This window comes from Osmia bicornis, chromosome 5, assembly GCF_907164935.1.
Source record: "Osmia bicornis bicornis chromosome 5, iOsmBic2.1, whole genome shotgun sequence".
In the NCBI taxonomy this organism is placed as follows: Eukaryota; Metazoa; Arthropoda; class Insecta; order Hymenoptera; family Megachilidae; genus Osmia; species Osmia bicornis.
The window spans coordinates 8,230,619-8,254,513 of record NC_060220.1 but is presented as its reverse complement, the minus strand read 5'-3'; the positions used below and the strand labels follow the sequence as shown (position 1 = coordinate 8,254,513).

General features: G+C 48.8%; 1 protein-coding gene across 9 annotated transcripts in view; it reads left to right on the top strand.

The window, feature by feature from the left end:
* LOC114872288 (ankyrin repeat domain-containing protein SOWAHC) overlaps positions 1–23,895 on the top strand; it is a 93,390-nt gene that overhangs the window by 24,228 nt on the left and 45,267 nt on the right. Inside the window, exon 9 of one of the 9 annotated variants that reach the window (XM_029179359.2) lies at positions 2,058–2,060. The exons of the other annotated variants lie outside the window; for them this stretch is intronic. Coding sequence (XP_029035192.2) covers positions 2,058–2,060 — 3 coding nt within the window. The remainder of the gene's footprint in view (positions 1–2,057; positions 2,061–23,895) is intronic. 9 annotated transcript variants of the gene reach the window in all.

Here is a 23,895-nt window from a genome sequence, read left to right as displayed (position 1 = left end):
GGATCAGGAAGGTAGAGATTTTATGGAGCAAGCCAGGGTGTCGCAGATCGACTGCGCCAACCTGGCGTCATCTTCCTTCGGCATCTTCTCTCGAGCTCGTCGCGGTCGGTTCTTCCTTGTTCTTCAGGATACCCAGCTTTCACTTCTCTAGTAACCTTCTAGGATTTCACAGTTTCTTCGGTCTCGGAAATTCTTCGCTATCGGTAATGTTTCTCTAGGGGTGCGCGTAACAAAAATGATCACGCGCTGGTCGAACGATCTTCGCGGAAGTTTCAAGTTGCAATTCATTCGAAGAATCTCCTGGTACACGGCCCGTGACTGATACAACTCGCTTCCCGGTGATTGATGTCGCGTTTCAGGTGCAGGTAAATCGTGTGCGAGTGGACACGTACCATCGCGAGTCGGTCGATCCTCGTTTATCCGTAATTTCGCCGCGCCTTGAGCGAGGAGCTTCGGAGAAATTATGCGTGTAATAACGAGGATGGTGGAACGACGAAACGTCGGCCTGGTATCTGGTCGCGAAATCGTTCGTGACGCTTGCTCGTCGATCCTGGGGCCCGTTTTCTACGTACTCGAACGTATTCCCTGCCAAAGGAGCAATAAGAAGAGGAATAAAGAAAAAGGAGAAAAAAGAAAGTCGGAAGGGCGTTTGCCGTCGCTCGGAATACACGCGTTTACGTATACACGGTGGTTGGATCGGTGACTGCTTGTTCGCACTGTGCACCGCTAATTAGCTTCAAGACCGATGGCTATCTGTCCGGCCACATGTCCCTTAAAGTGGCGAGCTGAAACATCCGGTACGCCCTTTCCGTTCGGCAACTCGGCCGGTTTCTTCGACGTATAGCGTAGAGAGAATCGAATGGGCACTCGAAGCAAGTGCAACCCCTCTTCTCTCGCTACCCTCGTCCTCTTCGTTACGTTGTATCAGTTAGCGACTGGTTGTCAAACAAACGAGCTGCAAATGCGAGCTACGGCATCGAGAGTGGCAGGCCTGCCTGCCTTTACGCTCGCCGCTCGTATCGGTGCGTGACAACAGCTGTACACTTTAAAATTCATAAAATACCCGTGCTACCCGTATTCCGATAATTATGCTCGCATGTAACGTCCGATTATCGAGCGATGTGTCCCTTTCCTGTTCGTTTCACCGTCCCCTTGCCTGTCCCGTTCGCTTCACGATTCACGCGTATGAAATTGTCCGCGCGGAAAGATCGTTATTTAGCCACGAAATCTACTTGTTATATTCAGACGTAACACGCTGTAAGATGTACTCTTTCGCTTACAATGTGTTCAATTAATATCACCGTCATTCAAGAGAAAGATTCTCTGAATCAGCTTTCCAACATGGACGCAACAACTCGTATCTCTCGGTCCGTCCTGTAAAGCGCGAATTAGCAATTAAGCGGTGCAATTAGCGGTCGGGCGAGTCTCATTATGGAGATTCAGCAGGCGACTAAATGGTTAAATACAGGACCCACCGTGCGTCTCTCCGGTCTCGTTGAATTCGTAAAGAACCGAGCACGGCCAGCCCGCCCGCATATAACTAAACGGTCTAAGAGAGGAAAAGCTGTTGGTTCGTGAACAACGTACATACGTAAACGTGGGATCCAAGGTACGACACACGATTCGATGGTGTGCTGGCGTGCACGCGTGTGGAAGAAGCCAGTGGTGTGGTGTATGTCCTAAGCAGACGGACGGATTGCGTGTCGATCTACGCCGAGATATTTGTTACTTTACAGTTGTATCACGTTTTTCGCGTGGAAAGAAAGCCATTGTTTGTAGTTCGTACACGCTACGCCCGCTTGAACCAGCCGCGCGATCGAGGATGCGGAGAACCCGTCGAAACTCGACTCTTCCTCTCGTGAAATCTACCATTTTCATGACCGACGACAAAATGGCTTCTCCTATCGGTTTTCTTTAAATCCTTTTAATTACTCCATTGTTAACAGGATTACGAACGTGTTTTATTTTATTAGCGACTGATAGGATCGAACAAAGGACGTTGAATCGTTTATCTAGTTTCCAACAGCCGAGAAAATCACGGTCCGTGACCGAGGGAGTATGTAAACGTTGCTGACGAATTCTCTCGGAGAAAGTAGACGCGGCGACATTCACGAGGAAAGGAGCTGATGAATTCGCGAGTCGACGTTGATATTTCAGTGTCACCGTCCGCGGTTTTTGTCATTTGTACCGGCAGCCTTTAGCACCGAGTCTACCTTTGCTACTCGTCGTTCTCGTGCTAAATCGAGTTTAGGCTTTAATTACACGACCACCACGCCATTTTCGGCTTCCTCCTGGTTACTTCGTACGCCTACTGTTCAGGGTAATTAGAGGACGCGATGCGAAAAAATGAGACAGATTTTCGGGAAGAATTTTACCTTGAAAGCTTGCCTGCACAAGGTATCCACAATTTTCATCCTGGATGCTTATCTGAGCCAGGGTAATACTACGGGTTAAGCTTCGGGAAGGTTATACTTCGGCACGTGATTCATGGATAAAGCAGGGAAAGGTCTCACAAATATTTGTGGAAAAGGATTTAAGTAAGCAGCACGGCTTAGGATATTACACCAGGTTGAAGGTTGAGGTTTTGTTTGAAGACGATTTGCTCGTTAAAGGGAGTCGATTGCGGAACACGAAAACTTTCTGACTCGTTGAATTACACGATCCTAAAAAAAAATCAGACATTCTTTCTATTACAATTATCCTCGTATGTAAAGGTCGGTTCTATTCTAACGACGATTAAAGTCACAATCGTGTCGGTCGATCACTCTCTTACGAACCTGCTCTACGTACGCCTGCTTTGCAACCATGATTAGCCAGAGTCGTCAGGAATAATTACGAGCCCACATCGTCGAAACACGTTTGATTCTCAGCGTGGCAAACGAATCGAACGAACGAACGAACGAACGAATGGAATTAGCCGGGTTTGTCCTGGCAGTCTCTAATTGTCCCCAACATATGCGCTCTTCTTAGAACGTCGGGCCGGATAATCTGCTCACGAAGCGTTTCTGCCCGAGACGCACAAAAACGCTGAGGCTAGACAGGCTCGCCTCGGCGAAGATTAGCCGATCGCTATCGCCTCGGTTGTCTTACGTTAACGAGCCGCTGCTATACTTGGCCAACCATAACCTGTCCCGAACCGTTTTCTCCCTTGCCTCACTTGGAGCCCACTTCCGCTTCTTTAAGCTCCCCCTCGAGTAAGGGTCGATTGCGCAGGTACGAAGAGGACACAAGAACCGTGTCTTTTACGGCTACGCAACAGTCGACGGGGAATAACAAACGCGACCATCTCTGATGGGTGAATCGTAAATCATGTCGAAGGTAATGCAAGTTTTCAATTTGTACGCGGTGCTAATGTACCGACCCGGCTAATCGAGCATTGTAAATCGAGGATTATCGTCGCTCGATTGAATCTATCCGTGAACCAACGACCGGATAATTTATTCTTTAATTAGTCCTTTTAAAGAACGGATTAACGCCGATTAGAGAACGGTAGCCTGCCTCTTTAACGCGCCTTGTTAGCGCCGTTAATTAACGTTAAATTAAAAAGCATGGTTTTTTCGAAGGGTGAACGAAGGAATTCGAACGACAGGAGGAATTAGTCTAGCTGAGAAAATTTACTGCTAATATTTTTTCGCAGCGGTCTTAAAAACGGTCGGGATATACGGCAGGAAATACCGAGTTTGGAAAATTTATTAGCGCTTTTCTGGCTCCGTGTTACGCTCACCGCAACGCCAGGGGCCTGGCGCCACTGCTCGAACCCCATGGTCGTCGTTAAACGATCGTTAAGAAGAGATCGTATCTTGGTTTGGGCCTTGCTGCCCGGTCAGAGGCTCGATTTCACGAATTTTCACGGCGATTCACACGGACTTACCCCATGCCGGGCTAATCCTACGTTTGCCAAAGCTCTACTTGAAACCGATACCCTCGCAATTACCCTGTCGGGTTTATACGGATTTAATATAAAATCGTGGCAATTTTGTTGGAAAATTTACAGATTTATCGCGGTAAATGTTCCTGTAACCGATATTGGTTAAGAAAGTTTGAAACGCCTCTCGAGAGATGAATAAATACGGATTAATTAATAGAGTTAGCGAACGAAATGCTGACCCCGTAGGGAGGAAAAGGGCCATTTCAACGCGGAACCATTGTTGCTCTTCGTAACGAATTGTTCATTTAATTTCGTGGAACATTTTCGACGGTCGCGGCGGTGGGGTTCGCTCGTATAGCTCTCGACATCGTGTCCCGATAAATCGAGAACAAAAGGGTGGACGGAAAAATGCGACCGCCTTTCGCAAGGGAAACTCGACATGGACACGCCACCAACAGTCGGAACGGGTGAGAGCGAGGCGAAACATTTTTTTCCTCTTTTTTTTTTCAAGATATTATCTCGTTTACGAGCTTTTACGACGGTCCTTGTTTATAGCCGTGTAACGAAAAGAAGATCAGCCTGCATCTCCTTCTTCTCCCAAAATTTTCAAGAGTAAAAATTCTAAAGTTTTATGTCATCGTTAAATTCACTCGTTTCTTAATTATTTTAAACGAGAAAAATATCTGGAGAAAACTTTTGTACAGCCTTGTACTCGAGGGCTGTTCCGCAATATTTTCGATCGGAAATATTTTAACGAGAGCAATGTCGTGCCTGGGATTATATCTGTTCGTTGGAGCGTTTCTGTATTGGATTCCGGGGGAATTACGAAAAATATCAATTAAACATAAAAGCGCGGGTCCGTGTCATCCGATAATGGCGAGATCGAACGGCCCGGGGCGCCGAATAATTGGGATGCAGGCGAACGGGGGGGAAAAAGCGGGAGGGTTGGAGGAAACAATAGTGGAAATAACACAAGGCAAATTGCCGCTACAACTTATCGTCTATGCGCGTTGCTCCGGTATAATTGAAGCGCACGTTCGACGAGCTGTGTTACGTGTTTTCGATATTCCCAACTTTTCGATCGGAATTCAACTTGTATACGAGCAATCGATACGCAAGAAAGAAGACACGCTTGCAATTCTTGTTTCTTTTCGAACAATTATTTTTTCCTCGAATATCGTAGGGTTTTACAAACAATCGGTACACAAGGCTTCCTAAACGTTTCCTCACCATCGGTGCTTATCTCTCCAGTGAAACAACATCAGGCGATTCCGTAGACTTCTGGGCTGGAAACAATCATTTTCTCCGGTCGAGCGGTTCAGCAACTTTCTCGCGTAAACGTTCGTAATATCCGTTCCATTTGTTGGCGTCGAAGACGATGCCGGCGGCTGTTCGGTAGGGCAAACTTTCCTCTGGTAAGCAGCTCGATCATTCGAGTGCAGAGAAGAGAAAGAGAGCAACCCTCTCTCGTTCGTTCATTTGTTTGCTCGTTGATTCGTTTGCCCCGAGGGCTTTCGTGGATTCAAAGACTGACTCCGTAGACGGTCTCCGAGAATGATGCTTTCTCCTTCTCTCTCTTATTTTTTCTTCTTCTCCGACGGGGTTGTAAGGGGACGATGGAGAGGCGAAGCGAACAGAAACGGTTCCCCGGCCCGCGATTCCAGCAGGTTCATTAGCGCTGCTGTCCTTTGATTAATGGCCGCCGGAGGATACCACTCGCCACCGGTTTTCTTACAGATCATTTCACCGTCGCCTATCTAGATGGTCGTTAAGATGATCCTCCTACGAGCTTTAACGGGCTGGACAGGCTGCGAATGAAATCGCGCCCGGTTACGACGCTTCCTATTACCAGTTTACGCGGAGTTATCAACTGCTATGTCGCCACAGGTATCGCTACCCTCGCGACATTAAGTACCTACTTGCGCTCCCGATCGAATCTAAATATTAATTAACGTATCGATCGCGTGCCGTGGAAATTTCGACAGCTGAAAGACATTCGAAGATCTTTAGTTTTCAAGGGAAAGATTCAACGATTCTCCGCTGGATCTTGTGCGAGTATTAAAAAGTTTCTTTTTACACTTCTGAAGGGAAATGTTGCACTCTGACACAGGCTGACGCGTTTCTTCAGAAAATTATCGATTATTCGCCGCGTCCTTTGGAATTATTCATAAGCTCTCGTCGAGGTTCGAAGGGTATCGCTTTGCCGAAAGGAAGTTCGATATGAAAAGCAGACGTCGGATCTTCCGTGACGATGCTCGCGTCTCTTCTTCTCGTCTCTGAGAATCCATCGTCCTGGCTGGATGAACGAGGTTAATTCATTCATCCGACGAGACAATGGCGTATCGGTTACACGCTGACTCGGCAGTTTATTAATGATCCCTCTTGAAAATCTTGCTGCACTTCTAATGGCTCGTTTGGATGCCATCCCTCAGGCTCGGCTTTCGTCGTGGAACGAAATTTTTATGTTTTTCAAACCGTTCATTCTTAGCACAGAAATTTACGTTATAGAAGGGAAAATTGCGAAATAAAAGAATGGAAGAAGTCGGAACGATGGAGATTGTAGAAAGGGGCAAGATCGGTTGTTGGTCGTTTTCAGCGTGGTTTATTGCTTGGAAAAGAAAGGACACCTCACCTTGGGCGCCATTTTCGAAATGGCCGTCCCTGGTAGTGCCGTGCACGGACAGAACCACGGTGACGTTCACGACTTATGCCGACCCGGAAAGGGATGTAAGAGGAGGGTAAAGAGGTATAAGGAGAAAAGAATGGCGCCCACGCGTTATGCTAACACTAACGCTGCCGACACGGGCTGGGTGGTCCTATTCCGCTCCACCTACTCACCCTTCAGCCCTCTTTCTGGCCCACACCTTACTCGCTGGATGAGCATACAAATACGACTAATTTTATCGATCGACAATTCCGAACGATCTTAATGTCTGATAATGAGGCAACCTTTTCGAAAGATTCGTATCGTTCCTCTTATTCCTGGGAATCATTCATTTTTTCGCTAATAATACAAGGAAAATTAGCTTCTATAAACGTTTCTCGATTGCACGTTAAAAATTCTTTCGAACAAAGGAACATTGTCAGGTGTGTCGGTTCCACGTTATAAACCAATATCTCGTGTCGATGGAAATGTCGATTGGATCTAGCTAGGAGAGAGGTAAAGCTCTCTGTTCACGGTCTGTTCTACTGGTATCGAGGAGAGGAAACGAGAGAGGCGGAGGTGTGAATGAGGCCGGCTTGTAGCAACGCCTCCACCCGCGGCGTTCCCCTTGTGTCAACACCTTTGACGAAACTTCACGCCACCCCACGGTTAACTGTTCGCCGCACCCCCGAGCACTTGGTCTCTTCTCGTCTACGCTCTTCAATTCATTCGGACGATAAACATCTTGGCCGGTGCTCGCATAATTCGTCGCGCCGAGTCGCCCATTCACGCGGCCACGACGCCTTCTCAATGAATCGTCGTCGCTTGAATGGTGACGACTAACCCGGCACGGTAAGGTCGTTGTAACCCTTCGTACGGTGGAATCCGAAATTTTATTATAATCTAAATAATTGCGATTTTAATTGCGAATATTGAAAGAAGAATTTTGTCGTATGGAGGAGAATTTGTCGCGGGATAATTAGTTTGAGCGGAAGCAGTATTTCACCGCGGAAAGGTACAATTCCGTGGCAAAAGAAAGCTATTCGAGTGTTATCTAATCCCCGGTTGAAATCTTCGTATGGTTGTGCGAATCGGTAAGTAAACTCTGCCCTCCTCGGAGTATTTATCATGAACAGATAGGCGGTGCACGGGCAGCGATTTTTTTCGTCGCCATAAATCTCGCCGGGCTCGCGGCCGAACACCCACCGTACTGTATATATCCTAAGGGCGAGGCAAATGGCCGTCTTGTCTCGATTCACGGACGATGTAAACGTTTAAACGGCGTTACACAGAGGCTGAACGAAGGGACGACGAAACGACGAGGAGGAAAAGGTTGGATGTTGTTCTGTCGGCGCGGCGTTTCAAAAAAATTTCGTTGTTCCGACCGAAATATATCCGGGACATCGGAGCCGTGACGGGCCGAGTTGGCCGGGAATCGAGTCGGGGCTCGAATGTCGCGCGGAGGCACTAAGTGGAAATTGTTGTCAAAAACGGCGGGGTCGGAGCGCGTATACCGGTTCGACGGTACCAACGTGGCCGCTGGCTCATATATTTCGGGGACCCGCGGGTCCCCGAAACCGAGGAAACGTGGGCGTCAGGCAGAAGGGACACCCATACACGCGTACGAATCTTACCTGTATCCTACTGACAGCTATTAGTCTGCCGGTCGCGGGGTAAGAAGGATTCCCTGTTGAAATATTAACCCTTTCGATGGTCCGAATGACGAATCGTGAACGAGTTCCTTGGGTTAAATTGAACGCGTCATCCCTGATAGAAGTCGCGCGAAACGAATCTCCATCCTCCGTAATATTGTCGCGAAATTCTCTGCGATGACATTTTTGCAAGTACCTTCGTAAAAGTGTCACTAGTCTTTCGACGAACGCTAGTCTGTCGCGTCGGTTGGGTAAATAGCGCGAAAGAGCAGCAGAACCGTTCGAAGCTCGCCACTTCTCCTGGTTGCCAGTCAAAGCAATAAAGTCGTATTGTTTTTGCGGCGTTTGCGTTGCTTTAACGCCCGGCAATATAACTTTAACAGCTTTCGCTTGGTGGCTAGGGGAAAAAGGGGAGAAGACGGATAAAGAGAGCGATAGATGCCGGTGACTTTGTGCCGAATACGGCGCCAGAAGGTTCGCAGGTCCCGATGCTGCAGCATGGGACCCTGGCTCTTGGACGTTGTACATCGTCGGACGGTCCATGGGTCCGGATGCGGCTGGATATACCTCCTCGTATACACCGAACGACCCAACCCACCCGTTAGACCCTCGTAAAATTTTTTTTCTCCATCCTTTTGCTCCGATCCTACGGAGCAAACGGTCCGCTATAGCTTCGACGTCCGAGGATTTAATTTGGCCGACTACGTTCTCCTTCCATCTATCCTTTCTTTCTTCCTTTCAATCGTGTCTTTCCTCCTCTCGTGTCTCTCGATTCTTATCCGATGGTTTATCATATCCACTCCTCTCGCCGTCAGCAGAGAACTGATCCTCTCGGAGCTCGTTTTCATCGAGCCAGGATTAATACAGCGTTATTAATAAAAAATCTCCGCTACTTTTGCCGAATTGCCGAGCGCGTTAGTCAAGGATAAATCGATCGTGTTTAACGGCAGCAGGTGGTTCGATCGCGGAATGCATTCGGCGATTTTTCATCGAACAACCCCCTTTTTTTTCTTTCCTCGTGATCATCGAAGTAGCTCTCATACGAAAAGAAGCTCTTATCGTCCTCGACTCTCGCGTTATCTTCCGGTACAGAAGGTGTTAATTAAAAAGGAGAACGACTCGTCGAACTGTGGTACTTATCGTGTCGCTTAAGTCGTTTATCTCGACTACGGCCGTTTGCCGGGTGTAAACATTATTGACGCGATAATACGCGTCCCATTGAGCTTTCTGACGCTTTCCTACGAACGGTTCACAGCCGAGCACGTGTCGTCAAGATATACACGCTCGTACCGATTTTTTGTGACCATTTCAAAGATACACGAGACTTTTACGATCGCCTCTTCTTCTTCTTCTTCGCGTTCCGAACAATGCTCCGGAAACATTCGAGGAGTCGTTTAGAAAGAACGTTTCTCCCAATGAAGTACGCAAAGTGCATGCTACCACCCATGTAAATGTATGTTGTTTCGGAAACATCAGAGTTAGAGGCGAGTTGACATTTTTGCAGCTGGATAGATCGCTGGTCGAATTGGAACACGTTTTCGCAAGAGTACGCGACGGAGATCGGCTGTAATCGACGGCAGGTGGATGTGAAAGCTACGGGAATCTCGCAACCGCGAATAATAACGATCTCGTCTAAGACTTATCGTTCCGTGGGACCGTAGAGTTCGAGAGGAAGAGAATGGGAGGAGAAGAGGCTCCACCCGTAAAGCGGATAGATCTTCCGTCTCTCTTTTCTCTTTCGCTGCGCTTCTCTGGTTCCTCGTGTATATGCTAATGCGAGACGAATGTCTCCTCCTGTACACCCTCCTGCTCGTCTCGCCTCTGAAAGACGGTGTCTTGTGCCTTGGTACCGTGTGTCGACGACTTAGGAGGATGCGTTACCTCGTGGGCGTGTTTGTTCCCCTAAACTCTCCACAGCGGGGCGGCTGCAGTTGCAACGGGATCCCCTCTTCCTCCTCGTCCCCGCGATCGATTGCCTATCGACACCGCCGATAGATTAGTCGGAATTATCGTGATAGCAAGACGGTACCACGGTGCCGACAAGCGACTTCGCGGAGAAAAAGAAACGGATGAGATACACGCGCGCCGAAAGATCCGTTTCGGAAATTATTATGCACCGACGCGGTGAACCGTTCGCTATAGATTAGCCGGGAATTATGGGCAGGATGGAGCAACCGAGGAACGAGCAACGCGCGATCAATCGCACGTGGTTCAGTCTCGGTTTCGCGAACACGGACCATTGTAAATTGTAGCCGATTCGGGGGGACTGGGTTGAATTAAACCGCGCTTCTTCTTCTTCTAAACCGCGAAGAAATCAACGACGATGTTTAGATATCGATCTGTATAAATGAATCCTCAATTGACGGAGAACAGATCATTCGGGGCCCAGTTTAGCAGAGGGAAAACTTTTAAACGATTCGTTGAACGGTGTACGAGCAACGAGGAACGAGATCGAAAGATGGAACACGAAGGAACAAGGCGGGCGGAAGAGGTGGAGGAACCCGGAGGTAAATGTTCTGAGGTTTTCCCGGGAGAGCAACAAATGCTGGGTGGAGTTAGACGCAAAGCACGGTGATTCCTCTACACCGAGAATTCGTAACACGTGTATCCCGGTGGTTTATGGTGATTAGTAGTTTACGGGAGACATTTCCGTAGCCTGGAATCGTTGCCGGGCTTCCTACGACCCATTCTTACATTAGTTAACTCGATTCCGTTTGCAGCCACGGCAACGCCTCCCTTTCTCGAAGCCCCACAAATAGGTCCTTCGAACGTGTAGCGACGAATGGCTGTCGTGGCTCTCTGCCAGACTGGCTTCTTTTTATTCCAACGTCGGAAAAATTCATTCCCTTTCTATTTCGGATAATTGAATATTATTCGTGAAATTAGACGTGGACAGAAATGTTGACAGGGATAGCGCGAATTCAGGATTCTCAGATGGCACCTCCTAATTATCAAACGTACAGACGTGCAAGTTCGGGTGTCGGATGACGGGTGTATCCGGGTCGGACTCTGGAGATTGTTAAACGTTTATCCGACACCGACGTAGACGCCAGCCAGTTTAGCGCCAGATTATCGTCACTCGGCTCCACCGGTCGAAAGTGTCCGGTTCGAAAGGTTATGTTTTCGTGTAACAGGACTCCAACAGCTCGCGTGTAAATATGCTTACTAAAAGAAATAAAAATCATGTATCCTTGTAATAGTAGAGCTGCCTATTTTCGACGTTCACTAGGAAACACGTGTTCGAACGACCGAATAAGTTTCGTTCTTCGAGTAACTAAACAAACAGCTCTGCCATTGTTCCATATCTCTATTCTTTCCGTCGTACTGTCCGAACCCTGTTTCTCCTTAAACAAGAAAAATCCAAGAATCGTTAGAAATACGAGCGTTCCTGGTGTCTGTTCAATATCGAGGAACAGGGTTTGAATGAAAAGCGTGTCGCAACACATGCCGAACGCATGTTTCCGCAAGCTGAAAGTCGTTGAAGATCGGCGTGGCTGAGAGCGCGAACAAAAGAGGTCAAGTCGCAGGACACTGGGCTGTCAAGCCTAAACATTGACCACACATCGGAGTCGTCTGGTTGAACGGTATAGAGTACGGAGGACGGTGTTACGTTTCGAGGTTCGTTACATCGGCGTGGATACGTGAGAAGACGAGAGGTCGTAAAGGGGGTCTACGCGCAGTCGCCGTTCCGTCATTTATCTAGCGTAGAGAAACCGGGAAGGACCAAAGGGGGCTGGCTGGATCGACGAGTCCTCGTGATTGATCGGCAGCAACGCCTCGACGACTAGCTGGCGTCCTTCTGCTCCTCCCTGCCTCTCCCTTTTCCGCAGGAAATTTGCTACTTCCGTGAGTGTTCCTTTTCTTACCAACTTGTAAGAATACATAAATGAACGATCTTCGATTGGATTCACACTGTAGTAGCAAACTGTCGAGTTTTACCGACGACAAAATTCCGACTTGGAATCCGCGTCGCCCAGTTATTCGGCGCTTGTTTACGGCGTCGTTCGTAGTAGACGGTCAATTAGAGCTCGAACGACGAGTGATTCGTCGTGAAATATTTCGGTTCGAGGGTTGGCGTAGGGAAGAGCAAGGGGGGAAAAAAAAATAAGAAAGGAAAAGAACGAAGGGGAAGACTCTCGGTCGCTGTGCGTCTCGCTGGCAATCCGAGAAGTCCCGAGGATGTCGTTGGGACTTATAAATCGCTTCCAGGTTTCGGCGGTCCCTTCGCGGGGACGGCTGTCACGCGTTATCCTAACGACGTTTAACTAATCACGCCCGGAGAAAATATATATCCACGATGGGAAGCTGGCGCCTCGAGCCACTCTATCACCGGCTCCCCGGCCTCTACGGGCTCTCCGCTTAATTTGTATCAAAACATGTCAAGCCAGGGCGCCACGCGAACGAGTTATACGTTTAACACAGAGCCAAGAACGATAGACCCGTCCGTGGCCGATCGTACACGCCATCTATTCGCGCAATGTGCCTCGCATGTGTGCACCAGAGCAGAACCGCATCCCCCGTCAACGCAAGAACGACCACCCCCCCATCCGTTCGACAACGAAATTGCACGGGGGTAGATCAATTAGTTGCCTCCTCGTGGGCCATTCAATTTCGGCTGGATTGCTTAAAAATTATTCGCCTCGTTCCATGGATTGTAAACGAAACTGTAAACGAAATATTCGGCGAAACGAGAGCTCTTTTACTCTATGGAGTGTTACGTGGTTCATGTGTTTTTTTTTTTAACATCTAAATTGAAATGGGATACTCCGTACGAGTACAACGGAAGGGTTAGCAGCTGATAATCAATGACGTATATATACGTCAGACACTGGGTGCAAAACTGCCCCATTAACGATCCCTTTCCCTATGCACCGCTCGTCATAGATTGCACTCGTGCAGTGATAACCAGCAGCTGCACTGCTCGCACCCTGCGTTCAGTTAAAAGACTGCAATTGCATACAGAATGCATAGTGTTGCATACAGAAAACGTCGCTGTGTGTTTGAAAATGAATCCTCGGAACGGTCGTTTAATTTTAATCGAAGAACAAGAGACGTGTATACAGTGTTAACAAGAGAAAAGAGAAAAAAAAGAATAATGAAGCGGAGTGTTTGCAAAAAGTCCGAATAACACGTTGTCCCTAAAAATGAATGGGAAGAAAGAGAAGGATATCAGGGGAGGACATCGGGGACCCGTGGTACCTTCTGCCGCCAATTACAACATTCTACGTTCCTCTGGGCGGACTATGGTCTTCGTGCGGGCAACGGCACGCGATTTCCTGCCAAATTGGGCCTGGATTACGATCGTTTCCATCGACGCCTCGAGCGATCGCGAGAAAACTCGCAAGCATTTCATTTCTATCCCCGTGGCGTAAACAGAGATTACTATTGCAAGCCGGTTATTTAGTCATAGGCTCAATTACATCCGGATGTTGGATTCCTCGCAGCGAGCACGAAGGATTATTTCAAAGGGTAACGTGTTTTTTTTTCTTTTTCTTCCCCGAGTCCTCGCCAATTTGCTACCTTTTACCGTGTTTGTACGCGTGTTACGTGACTCGTTGCTTGCTATCCGTAACGCCGGCAGGGCAGGGTAATATCGTAATTAGGAATCGGCGAATCGAAGGATGCACGCAGGTACAACTTATCACTTTGTAAGCATCCTTCGCTTAGCCGCAGGCGTTTGATCGCGCTCTTCGCGTGGTCTCGCGCGGAAACTATGCGTTTCACGAGATGGTCGTGTAAATTTGAAATCGTTTAACCGTATACGTGAGAATCTGTTGGATATGGACTTTTTACGACTGAGGGGGAGAAAACGATTACCCGATCGGTTGATCTCATAGCCGCCAGTGATATCGTGCTTTCAAAGTTTGAAAGTAAAAACACCTTCGCCATGGTGTCTGGATAATCTTAGATAATTGATTTCTTAATCGATCGAACTTTGTAATTAATTTCTGATTATCGTCGCATGGAAGGGGTCGAGGAACACACCTCGCGGCATCGAGGAACCATTACGTGTTGAAATTTTTCCCACGGCATCGTTCGCGAGTAACCTTTGGATCGCGACGAGAGACGCTTGTCCGCGACGCGGTTAGGATCTCCGGTTTCGTGCGATCCCCGATGCTTATCGCTCGCCGAGTATTCCGGAATCGAGCTGAATTTCACTACGAAGAAGATGTTTGCATATCGATCAGAGTTCCGTCCCCTCGATCCTTATCGCGGTGTCTCGATCGTGTCTTCTGCACCGCGTGCACCGCGCCTCGGAATAACTGCCCGGGCAGATCCGTTAGAATGGTCACGAGCGATATCGAGATTATAAGAGCCGATCCTTTAAGCGATTTACAAGTGGCTGAGCTATTATATTATAAGCGTCGCGACGGTCCGTGTCCCGTTAAAGTCGCGTTACGCTGCGGCGACCGGCATCCTCGCCGCGAGTCCACCTTCCGCGTGCTGGTACGTGTACGTTTATTCGTGCGCATACCTACCTGGCTGGCCAGGGCACCGCTCCGTAAATCAGGAACACGAGCCACGCTTGAAAAAGTCACTCGCCAGTTCGCCGTGGCCGATACGTTTACCTTAGACGATGGCGAAGCTAACTTATGCCTCTAGCTAGGCCGATCCCGCGCATGCCGGCTCGCGATATTTACGATTTGCTGGAACCGCAGTAAACCACTCTCCTAGCACGCCCTCCGCTTCTCTTCCTCTACCTCTTTTCCTTCGTTTCGTCTTTCTCAAGACTCGACGCGTCTCTTTGGCAAGCGAAATTGTTCGGTGAAGCAACCGCGGATTCGAGCCAAATCGTCTTACGTTTCTTTTAGTACCTGGGAAGTTTCATTGATTACCCAGATAGCCAGTCGTCATTGTTGAGACGATAGAAGGTTGAAGAAGTATCGTCACTTTCGGCTAGGGTAGACGAAGGAAAGCGATAGGTTGACCGAGGCTCGGCCACGCGGCGGGCATAAATATTCCACGGGTTGCTTAAGAAGTAGCTACGGAGCTGCCGCGAGGCCAATTTAGAGGCAGCTCGGTTAATGAGCCACCGCGGATGCCACACGCATCTTTTTGCGCCCGGGGCCCCTGCCTCTGTGTGGCCAACTCGGTGCTTAACAAACGGATGGGCACCTGGTTCTACTCTTCCCATTCCTCTCCTCGTCGTTCCTCTTCTTCGCCTTCGTCGTTGCGAGAATCTCAATAACCGCGTTTAGGAGCTTCCTATCGACCCTACTTATTCCTCGCTTTCATCAGATAACCCTTGGATTCGTTACGTCCCTAGAATTTCTTCGAAAGTTTCAATTTTCGAGAGCTAGAAACGGTAACGCCAAGGTTACCGTGCCTTCTTCGGGTCAGGAAGGCACAACTGGTTTTCGTTTTCGCCCCGCAACGACAATTATTAAAAGTCCTCTCGGTTAATGACGCGGTTATAAAACGTGGCCCGGGTCGTCGAGGTCGAGAAACAGCGGCGGCGGTCGCGGTACGCGCTTATTTCATTCGGTGACGCGTTATTAAAACGTATAAACGAAGGCGATAAAGAAACGTATACGCGAAAGTTAACGCCTTCGGATTTAACGGGCATCCAATTAATTCCGTGACACATCGCGCGCATTCGTTGGCGTTCGTGCGGAGCACAGCTGCGGGACACGAAGCACCCCTGCGGCGCGCCTCCTCTCCAATCCTCTTCGCGATTTTCCTCCTCTCCCTGTAACCGCGAAGAAGAAGAACAAATAAGGACAGCGATTAAGTTCTTTCTTTACGCTTAATCGAGGCAAGCTTAGATTAATCATCGCGGGGTATTGTACCGAGAACGCGCCGTAAATAGAACGCAACGAGGTCTAAGCATCGCGGATCATTCCGAATGCATCCTCTCGGTGTTTCCCGGCGTGGCGCGCGTCACTCAACGCCGGGGACATTATTTGTAGTCACGGATGCGACCCTAATAATAACGCCAAGCGATGGAATAACAGCAGACAAGGAGAAAGCGAGAAAGTCACTTGGGTTTCGAGAGGTTCGAGTGATTCGAATGACGAGAGGAACAGCGGAAAATCCGGAAAATCTGGTCGACGTTAAATTGACCAAGCTTTCCTTTTTTCCTGGGTGAACAGACGAGGATGGTTTTATAATAACGCAAAGAAGTTTATCGTGCGAACGTTCGAGTTCGACTGTTTTTCGAGTGTCTTCTCGAGCAAGAAAACGACCCCTGAGAAAACAAGGGGGTGCACCTAAGTAGACGTGCCTTCGTGCCATTCGGTCAATTCGTTACGCACAGTCGATTTACGAAAATATACAATCTGTAGTCGTCTCCAGACGTCTGGCTAAGAAGCTGTGCTCAGAGAACACCCAAGACGAAGCTTACCGTTCAAAGTTTGCCTACACTTTATTAATCTTGACCGGTGCGCACTAGGAATTGATAATTAATGCTCGAGACTTAATGCTTCCCGTTTATCTTTGACTGTGCTCTTTAACGTCGCGGAGGCAGGTGCAACCCTTTCTAAGTAACCACCAACTTCTCTCTGACATATGATAAACTACCGATCGCGAAAGGGTGGACTTTCGATTCTGGGAGTATCTTTATCCGTTGCAAAAATCCTCGTGAACCGTGGCACCCCTAACAGCGACGACGAGTGACGTTCTCCAGATGCCCTGTTTCATTTTCTTACAATTCTTCTCGCTTTATTGATGAAAATTCTGAAAAAAAAAAAAATGCTGGCGGTGTCGATACCACCGGAAGAAGTAAAGGCGAATCGCGCGTCATAACTGTCAACGCGATGGCGGTGCTTAATAAATACTCGGTTGTTGGCGCGACGTGCCGGCCGTGTCTTACGAGGGTGGCGCGGATCCTCGGAGGGATCTCGGCTGGAAGAGGCGCGCGAACGTGTGCACACGCAAACGAAGCGTCGCGGAGCTTAACGCGGGGCCAACGAGTGAGATAGTAGCTCGGTGACAGCGGCAACGAGCCGTGCATCGGTTAGTCTCGCCACATCAGCAACTCGACGTACGGCCTGCTCTCATTCGGATCGAGCATACGTACCAGCGCGTTATACAAGACGCGTATGTTGCTGCTAGCACGCCGGAGAAAGAAGCGACCAGTCCGCGGCAACCCGTTCGCATCTGCTCGATAATTCTAGCTGGCGTGAACACGCGACGCGACGCGATGCGTTCATCCGTCCGTAGATTTTATCAATGGACGGCTGCTCGTATGTCGGCCAACAAAACTAGACGCTGTGCGTATATATTTCTATATGAAATATCACCAAAATTCCCACTATTTTTCTTCAACTGTTTAAGTAAATTGTCATCCATCGTGGATTTTTAAATATACCTTCCTCGTCGCCCTCTCTCTTTCACGAGGGTAAAACACGGATAAACCGACGTTCCCAACAAGTCATTATTCCGCAGCGACGTGGGCAATTTATACACGTTCACGGTATGATTTATCGCCGTCACGGTCGTCGTTGCTCGCTTAATAAAAGTAACGACAGTTCTAATTACGGTCGTTAGCGGTTTATAATTGCTGCGCGCACGTCGATGGAAATCTTCAGACCTCTTTGCGTTAAAAAGATTTCTTCATTACAACGTATAATTTTTTCATTAATTCAGGTCAACTGGAATTGGTACGGTTTGAGAATTGCCTAAAGCGAAGTTGAAACGTCGCGTCGCAAAGATTGGCCATTTGTTAATATCGCTGGAATTTTGAAATACATTTCGCTAAACTAGACAGTCGGTTCGAGTGGATCGTTGTTAAGAGGAGATCGCGTTCGTTAACGGTACTCGAGGCTGGCTCGTTTATTTCCATGGCAATACATACGCGGTTCGTGTTTCCTCCGTAGGAACACGTATGGAAATCCTTAGAAGGCCATGCATGCAGTGTGGACGGATACACTCCTCGAGGGTTGGCGATGCTCTTCTTTTTTCGAGAATCTCGAGAGGACCGGCAAAACATCAAGGCCTCTCGAGAGTGGCCACGAGCTCTTCAGGGACGTACCGTATTACAATGGTCCTTGCTGAGAAGAGAGTATCGGACGTCCCGTCGAGAGCCACTCGAAGATGTGTTTGAGAACGTGGGGGCCTCGGTTTTCTCTCGGACCTTAAAACAAACAGCTCTCACCTGTGCCATCGATGGCATAATAACCACCTGTGTCCTCTCTGTCGGCCTCTTTCACCTTTTTGCTCGTTTCAAGCGAAAAACTTTTTTCCCCCCTCGTTGCACTCCGCTTCAGCTTCTCTGTCTCTCTTCTCTTTCCATGCGTTTATCGGCTGCTTAGAAAAACTTTGCTCTCCCAATTAAGTCGGTTCGAGAAATTCCTTTATTTTTGCTTTTCATTTTTACGAAAGCAGGTGCGTAGGTGAAATCGATACGGTGGGGTGAACAATTTAATATCAATTTTTTTTTATTTAACATCCTCCTTTAAAACGAATCTTCCCGCCATCTTCCAATTACTTGCCTGCTGGCTCATATTCTCTCGAGTCCACTTCGTCTTGCTCGCGAGTACGCCTAGCAGGTAGGCGCCCGTTGTGTTTTCTCCATTATATTCCACGGCATTTATCATTGTACCCTTTTTTTCAATGCAATCAACGTTTTATCGGTCTCGTATCTCTTTCGCCGTGCGCGATTCTTTCTTATTTTTTTTTTCTTCCTCTTTTCTTTTCATTTCTTTTCTTACCCTCGTCTTGCTCGCTTGTACTATCTTCCCTCTTCGTCTGGCCTCTCGCGATGCTCCATTCAGGTTGGCGGGGACTCTCAGGGCCCTTCTCGCGAGAGAGCAACGTTACGAGACCGTCGAGCCACTCGTTTATCTTGCTTGACGAGGAAAGGAGGAATTAACGAGGAATTAATAGTGGATCCTAATGATAAATGATCCCCTCAGCCAGCCACCCCTGCCGCCTGTCCTAATTTGTCTAATTATTTCGCTTAATTCCCTCTCGCGCAACGACAAGATTTCGTGCCTCGCTTAACGAAACGAAACTAATTAATGGGATCATTAACTTACGAACCGGTTGGCATACATTTCTTTGGAGAAATGAGACGATTTCCGCGGACAGGCCAGGCCGCCCCGAGGCGTCCGAGGCACCTACGGGCGCGTGCGCCCTCCCAACGAATTATCTTGTTCCGTTTGCCAGAAGAAAAGAAAATAAAGAAACGATTATGCGCCCGGGATGGATTGATGAAAGGACTTTTATCAACGGGAGCAGTCTAATTGATGGTGATGAATTAACGGCAATTACACTCGTCCAGGATCCTTCGCCGATGAGATATTTCAACTTGTTTTTCAGGAATTCGAGAAGCACTGTATTTATGGCGTTTCCTTTAGCAGTATGCGATTTCACGAAGACGAGAAGCGATGCGTTTTCAATTTAGATCTTCATGGAAAAGTGATTTCCACGGATATACGAGTATCTTTTAAACCGATCGTTTAGAGAAAAATATAACTATCTTCTCGACGCAGGAGTGTCATCGACGAGGCTCGGTGTCTGGTCGTCTGGTTAACAACTTCCTCTGTCCTAACGCCTTGAGAGCCATAAAATCTCGCCTCGTTTTATCGTCGTTATATCAACTTTCGGAGTGTTTGCAGAAGAAGCAAGAGAAACAAGTAGTCGTCTAATGTCGCTCGTAAACGTTCATAGGGACGACCTTTTTTCACCCGTCAACTCTTTTCGTCGTTACGATCGTCATAGTCGTTTCTTCTTCGTAGACAAACAAACGTTGCTTCCGCTCGAACGATCGATAGGCATCGTCGGATCGAAACGACGATTTCGTGTTTCGTTGGAGGTGTGCATTTCCCCCTTTGTGTACTTTTTCCAACAGGAAGCAATCTTCGAGTTTGCCTCAACTTTCAACGTAATCGTACGACTAAATTACAACTTATTCGCCGTTCTCGCAGCAGCGACAATTACCTCTTATCGCGTGCGTCGTCCTTCTGGGGCGATCGCGTGACGGTATCGTTGCACCCTTTGGATCTCCGAGCGACACCCTTACCTCTTTCCAAACGTTTATCTTTTTTTATTCTTACTGTCATCTTAGTTTTCAAAAATTTCAATTCTGGAATGCGATCCGATGGCTCTCGCGCGATTGTTGCTTCAAGAATCGCGTGTCAAGATGGCGGTTCACGCGAGTGCATAACGAAACGAGACCTTTTGACAACTATCCTCGGTTATCGAGATAAGAAGCGAAAAAATGAAGGACGCAACGGCTGTTTACTCGATGTCTTTCCTCAGCTGGCGCGTTCCATCAGTCACACGCAAATAACTCACTTCTTGCGGGGTTGGAGCGGGCGAAGCGGTAATTTATGCTCGCCGAAGTCCTATCGCTCTCGACCCCGGCCACGTTCTCGCACCTATCCCCTCGACATTCTCCTTCTCTGCTTGTTTGTATTATTTCAGCGTCGCAACGCTGCCCGCCGACAACAGCTTTATGGTTACGTCTGTAAACTTGCGAAACTGCGTTCCTCTTGCTCGTTGCTCTTCTGATTTAGAAGGAATTCGTCGATGACGATAAGTTCGAAGGGATAGAACATCGGATAAAGTAGACGGGCGTAAAATTTATGTAGAATCTTCGAAACTTTGGGAATATTCATTAACTCGGCTGATGCACAAGTTGACAGAGTTACTTGTAAAACGTAACGCGATGTAGCGCTTCAAACGCGGTTCCCGTCTTTCGTAGACGTATAAGGAAGCCAGTTTTGTGAGGGACTCGACGGTTAATTCTGGAGCCGTTTGTCAGACGGGCGGGCATCGGCACACTGGCAGACCGGGAACGGTACACAGAAAATGAACGAGGCGGTTTCCCAACCTCCACGGTTACACCGCACTCGGTATATTTATTGGTGACGTTATTTTGGTATTTCGTTACGGTCGACGTCGGGCACGAGGCCGCGGCTCATTCGATCCGTTGAGTAATCGTCGCCATTAAGCAAGCCTGTCCTCTCGGCGTCTATACGCGGGCAGGCTGCTTTTTCGAAAGACGACGGAACCATGAAAAGGGGGTGACCGCGCGGTGAGAAATAAGGGAGGCGGAGGTTGGATCGTCCATAGAGTAAGGAAGATGGCCGCGAAGAGACGAGGCTCGCCAGAAGAGGAACACCGACGTCTGTTAGCAGTGATAGAACGACCGGGATTCACGGTATGACCGTTACACCGCCAATTCGCTTGGTGATGAACTACCCTGATTTTCCGGCTCTCTTCAACAACCTCTTTTCTTTCCTTCTTCGTCCGGCACGTCTAAGTTTGCAACGTCTTTTCGTGGTAACAGTAGCACCAGGCCAATTAGCCGGCTCCCACTTTTCGACTTCAGCGGTGAGATTTATTTTCAATACCGGAACATCTAAATTCGCTCCTCGAAACGTTGTCGGTAATTATAAAGTTGAAAAATGAAGTTGATCCGGTTAAGCAATAATTTGGCAAGGTTTTATCGGCTGGACGCAGAGGAAACCGTGGTTCGGACTCGGTTCGGTGCCTGTAACTCGACGGCATTCTCCAATTTACCGGCTCGCGTTGGTTACTTTTCAAGGTATAGCTGGCGATTAGATCGGGACTGGTCGCGACACGGCATTGCCAGCGCAGCGTCCACTGCCGAGGCGTTCTCGTTCGCTTCTGGAGCCGTTTCTCGACCGGTCGTCCAATCTGTCGAAGCGAGAGCGGACCGATAGCATCGAACGGGGTCCCGCGTCGAGGATCTGGAACAACGGCGCGGCGCGGCGTGGCGCGACGGAACAGACCGGCCAATTTCTCTTTCCCCGACCGCGTCGAAGAGACAAAGTCGAAGACAGAGCCGAAGACAAAGCTGCTGGCCCCTGGCCGGAATTTCGCTCGTAGGCGGAAAGTGGACGTTATTCGTATACCTACACGGAGAGGAGAGCATCGTGGCGAAAGAGAAAGAGAGAAATGGATGGAGAGAAGGTCGAAAAAAGAGTCCCCATGGACCGTCAACGCGGGTCCCCCCTATTATGTACGCGAGGGAGCGAGCTTTTTTGCGGGGAATGCTTCGCCTTCGCCGAGGGTGGCCGCCGTCGTCACGTTGACGAGAGTCGCGCAGCTGGAAAACCGAGCCACCTTCGCGGAGCGGCTAAGAGATTTCGAGAAAAGGGAGAAAGAGGAACGCCACGGCGAAACTGGAACGAGAGCAAACAGAATCACGACGCTTTGCTCGCGTGCTTTCGGCTATCCTCTATATATTTTCCTTCCAACCTACACGTGTCTCCGCGTGTCTCTTCGCTGTTCCGGGCTCAACATTCTTGCCGCTACGATCCTCTTCCATCTTTTCCTCTCTTCCCGCTCGCCTCCCCTTTCTTCTTCTTCTTCTTATTCTTCTTTCCCCTCTTATGTATCGTCACCAGAACGATCCGCGAGCTAACGCGTAATCCTCGACTCGCCTCTACATATCACCCTCCGAGGATCGGTTCGAAAACTCGAGTACACACACACACCCCCGGAGTATTTTGTTCGAATCTCTCGGGGGAAACTTACGATCCTCTCGTTTCTTCTCGTACGTCTCTTTCGAACAGAGACACCGTCTCGATCGTGACTCGCAGTTTGTTCGAATTGCTCGGAGAATCTGAGCTCGTTTCGGAATGGCATTCACGAGCGATGGGATCGGGGATCCCTAAACCCGAATATAGGATACGCCTTCCTAATATGCCACTTTCGTGTCGGCCCTCGAGACAGTCGCATTTGTCCCCGACGATCGGATAAACTATTCGGCACGTTCCCCGAGCAATTAGAAATCTCCGGGATAGATACGTACAGGCCGGGCTCGTACGTCAGGGCAAAGTGGAAAGAGCGATTAGCGCGACTCCCTGTCAAAACATCCACTCGCAGCCGGGACACGCAGCCACCCCTCGTCTCTCCGGTGACGAGAGCATCAGAGGAAAGAGTGCATCCCGTGCACTCTCTGGGAGAATGAGCCACCCGTGTGCACTCTCGGCAGTCCATCACTCCCGGCTCGGACGGCTGCTGTCCCGGTAAGGGAGAGAAAGAGATGGCCGACCGGTCGGGCGCATAATATATCGGTTTAAAAGTACCGTTTATTTAAATGGCGTTTATACCGGCCCGCCACGGGACGAAAAACACAGGCCGCAGAGCTGAAAATAATAACGGGGTTAGCAGGCTCCTCGACGAGCAGAGAAATGTGCCCTGCGACACGGCCGAAGCACGCGGATGCAATTGAATCAATCATCCAGGAAAATGGGATTTCTGGATGCTCTCTACGTCTCGTAAAACGCTATGAATTACCGTCCCGTGAAGTACCGCGTCGCGTTATACTTGTCACCGAGGGGAAAAACGTCACACGGTTCGTTTGTTCGTTTTACGGTTAACTTCGCTTCGGAGGGAAACTTCTGTGACATTTCTTTTTTTTTTCTTCTTCTTCAAGGTTCGTTTTCGCTCGAAACGTTGACTCCGCTTCGTTCGCGGTCTCGCGCGATAAACGTTTCGCCATTGGACGTAATTTGTACCCGTGGCTCGATCGTTAATCGTTTCGAGAATTTCGAAGCGATTCGGTGGTCGGACGCGAAGGGGATCGTGGGGCCGTTTTAAACGTCCCCGCGTTTCACAATACGTCGCGACCGGTTGAGTTATGAAAATGGCACGAATGATTTTATCTCGGGCTCACAAATAAGCAGCTCCCTTTGAACGAACGTTTAGGTGTGATCGAGGAGACAAGCCGCCTAACTTTATAGTCCCTAACGGTGCTCGGCTTCTCTCTTCTCTCTCCGTTCCGCGGCTTCTTCGCTCCTCTTCTTCTTCTT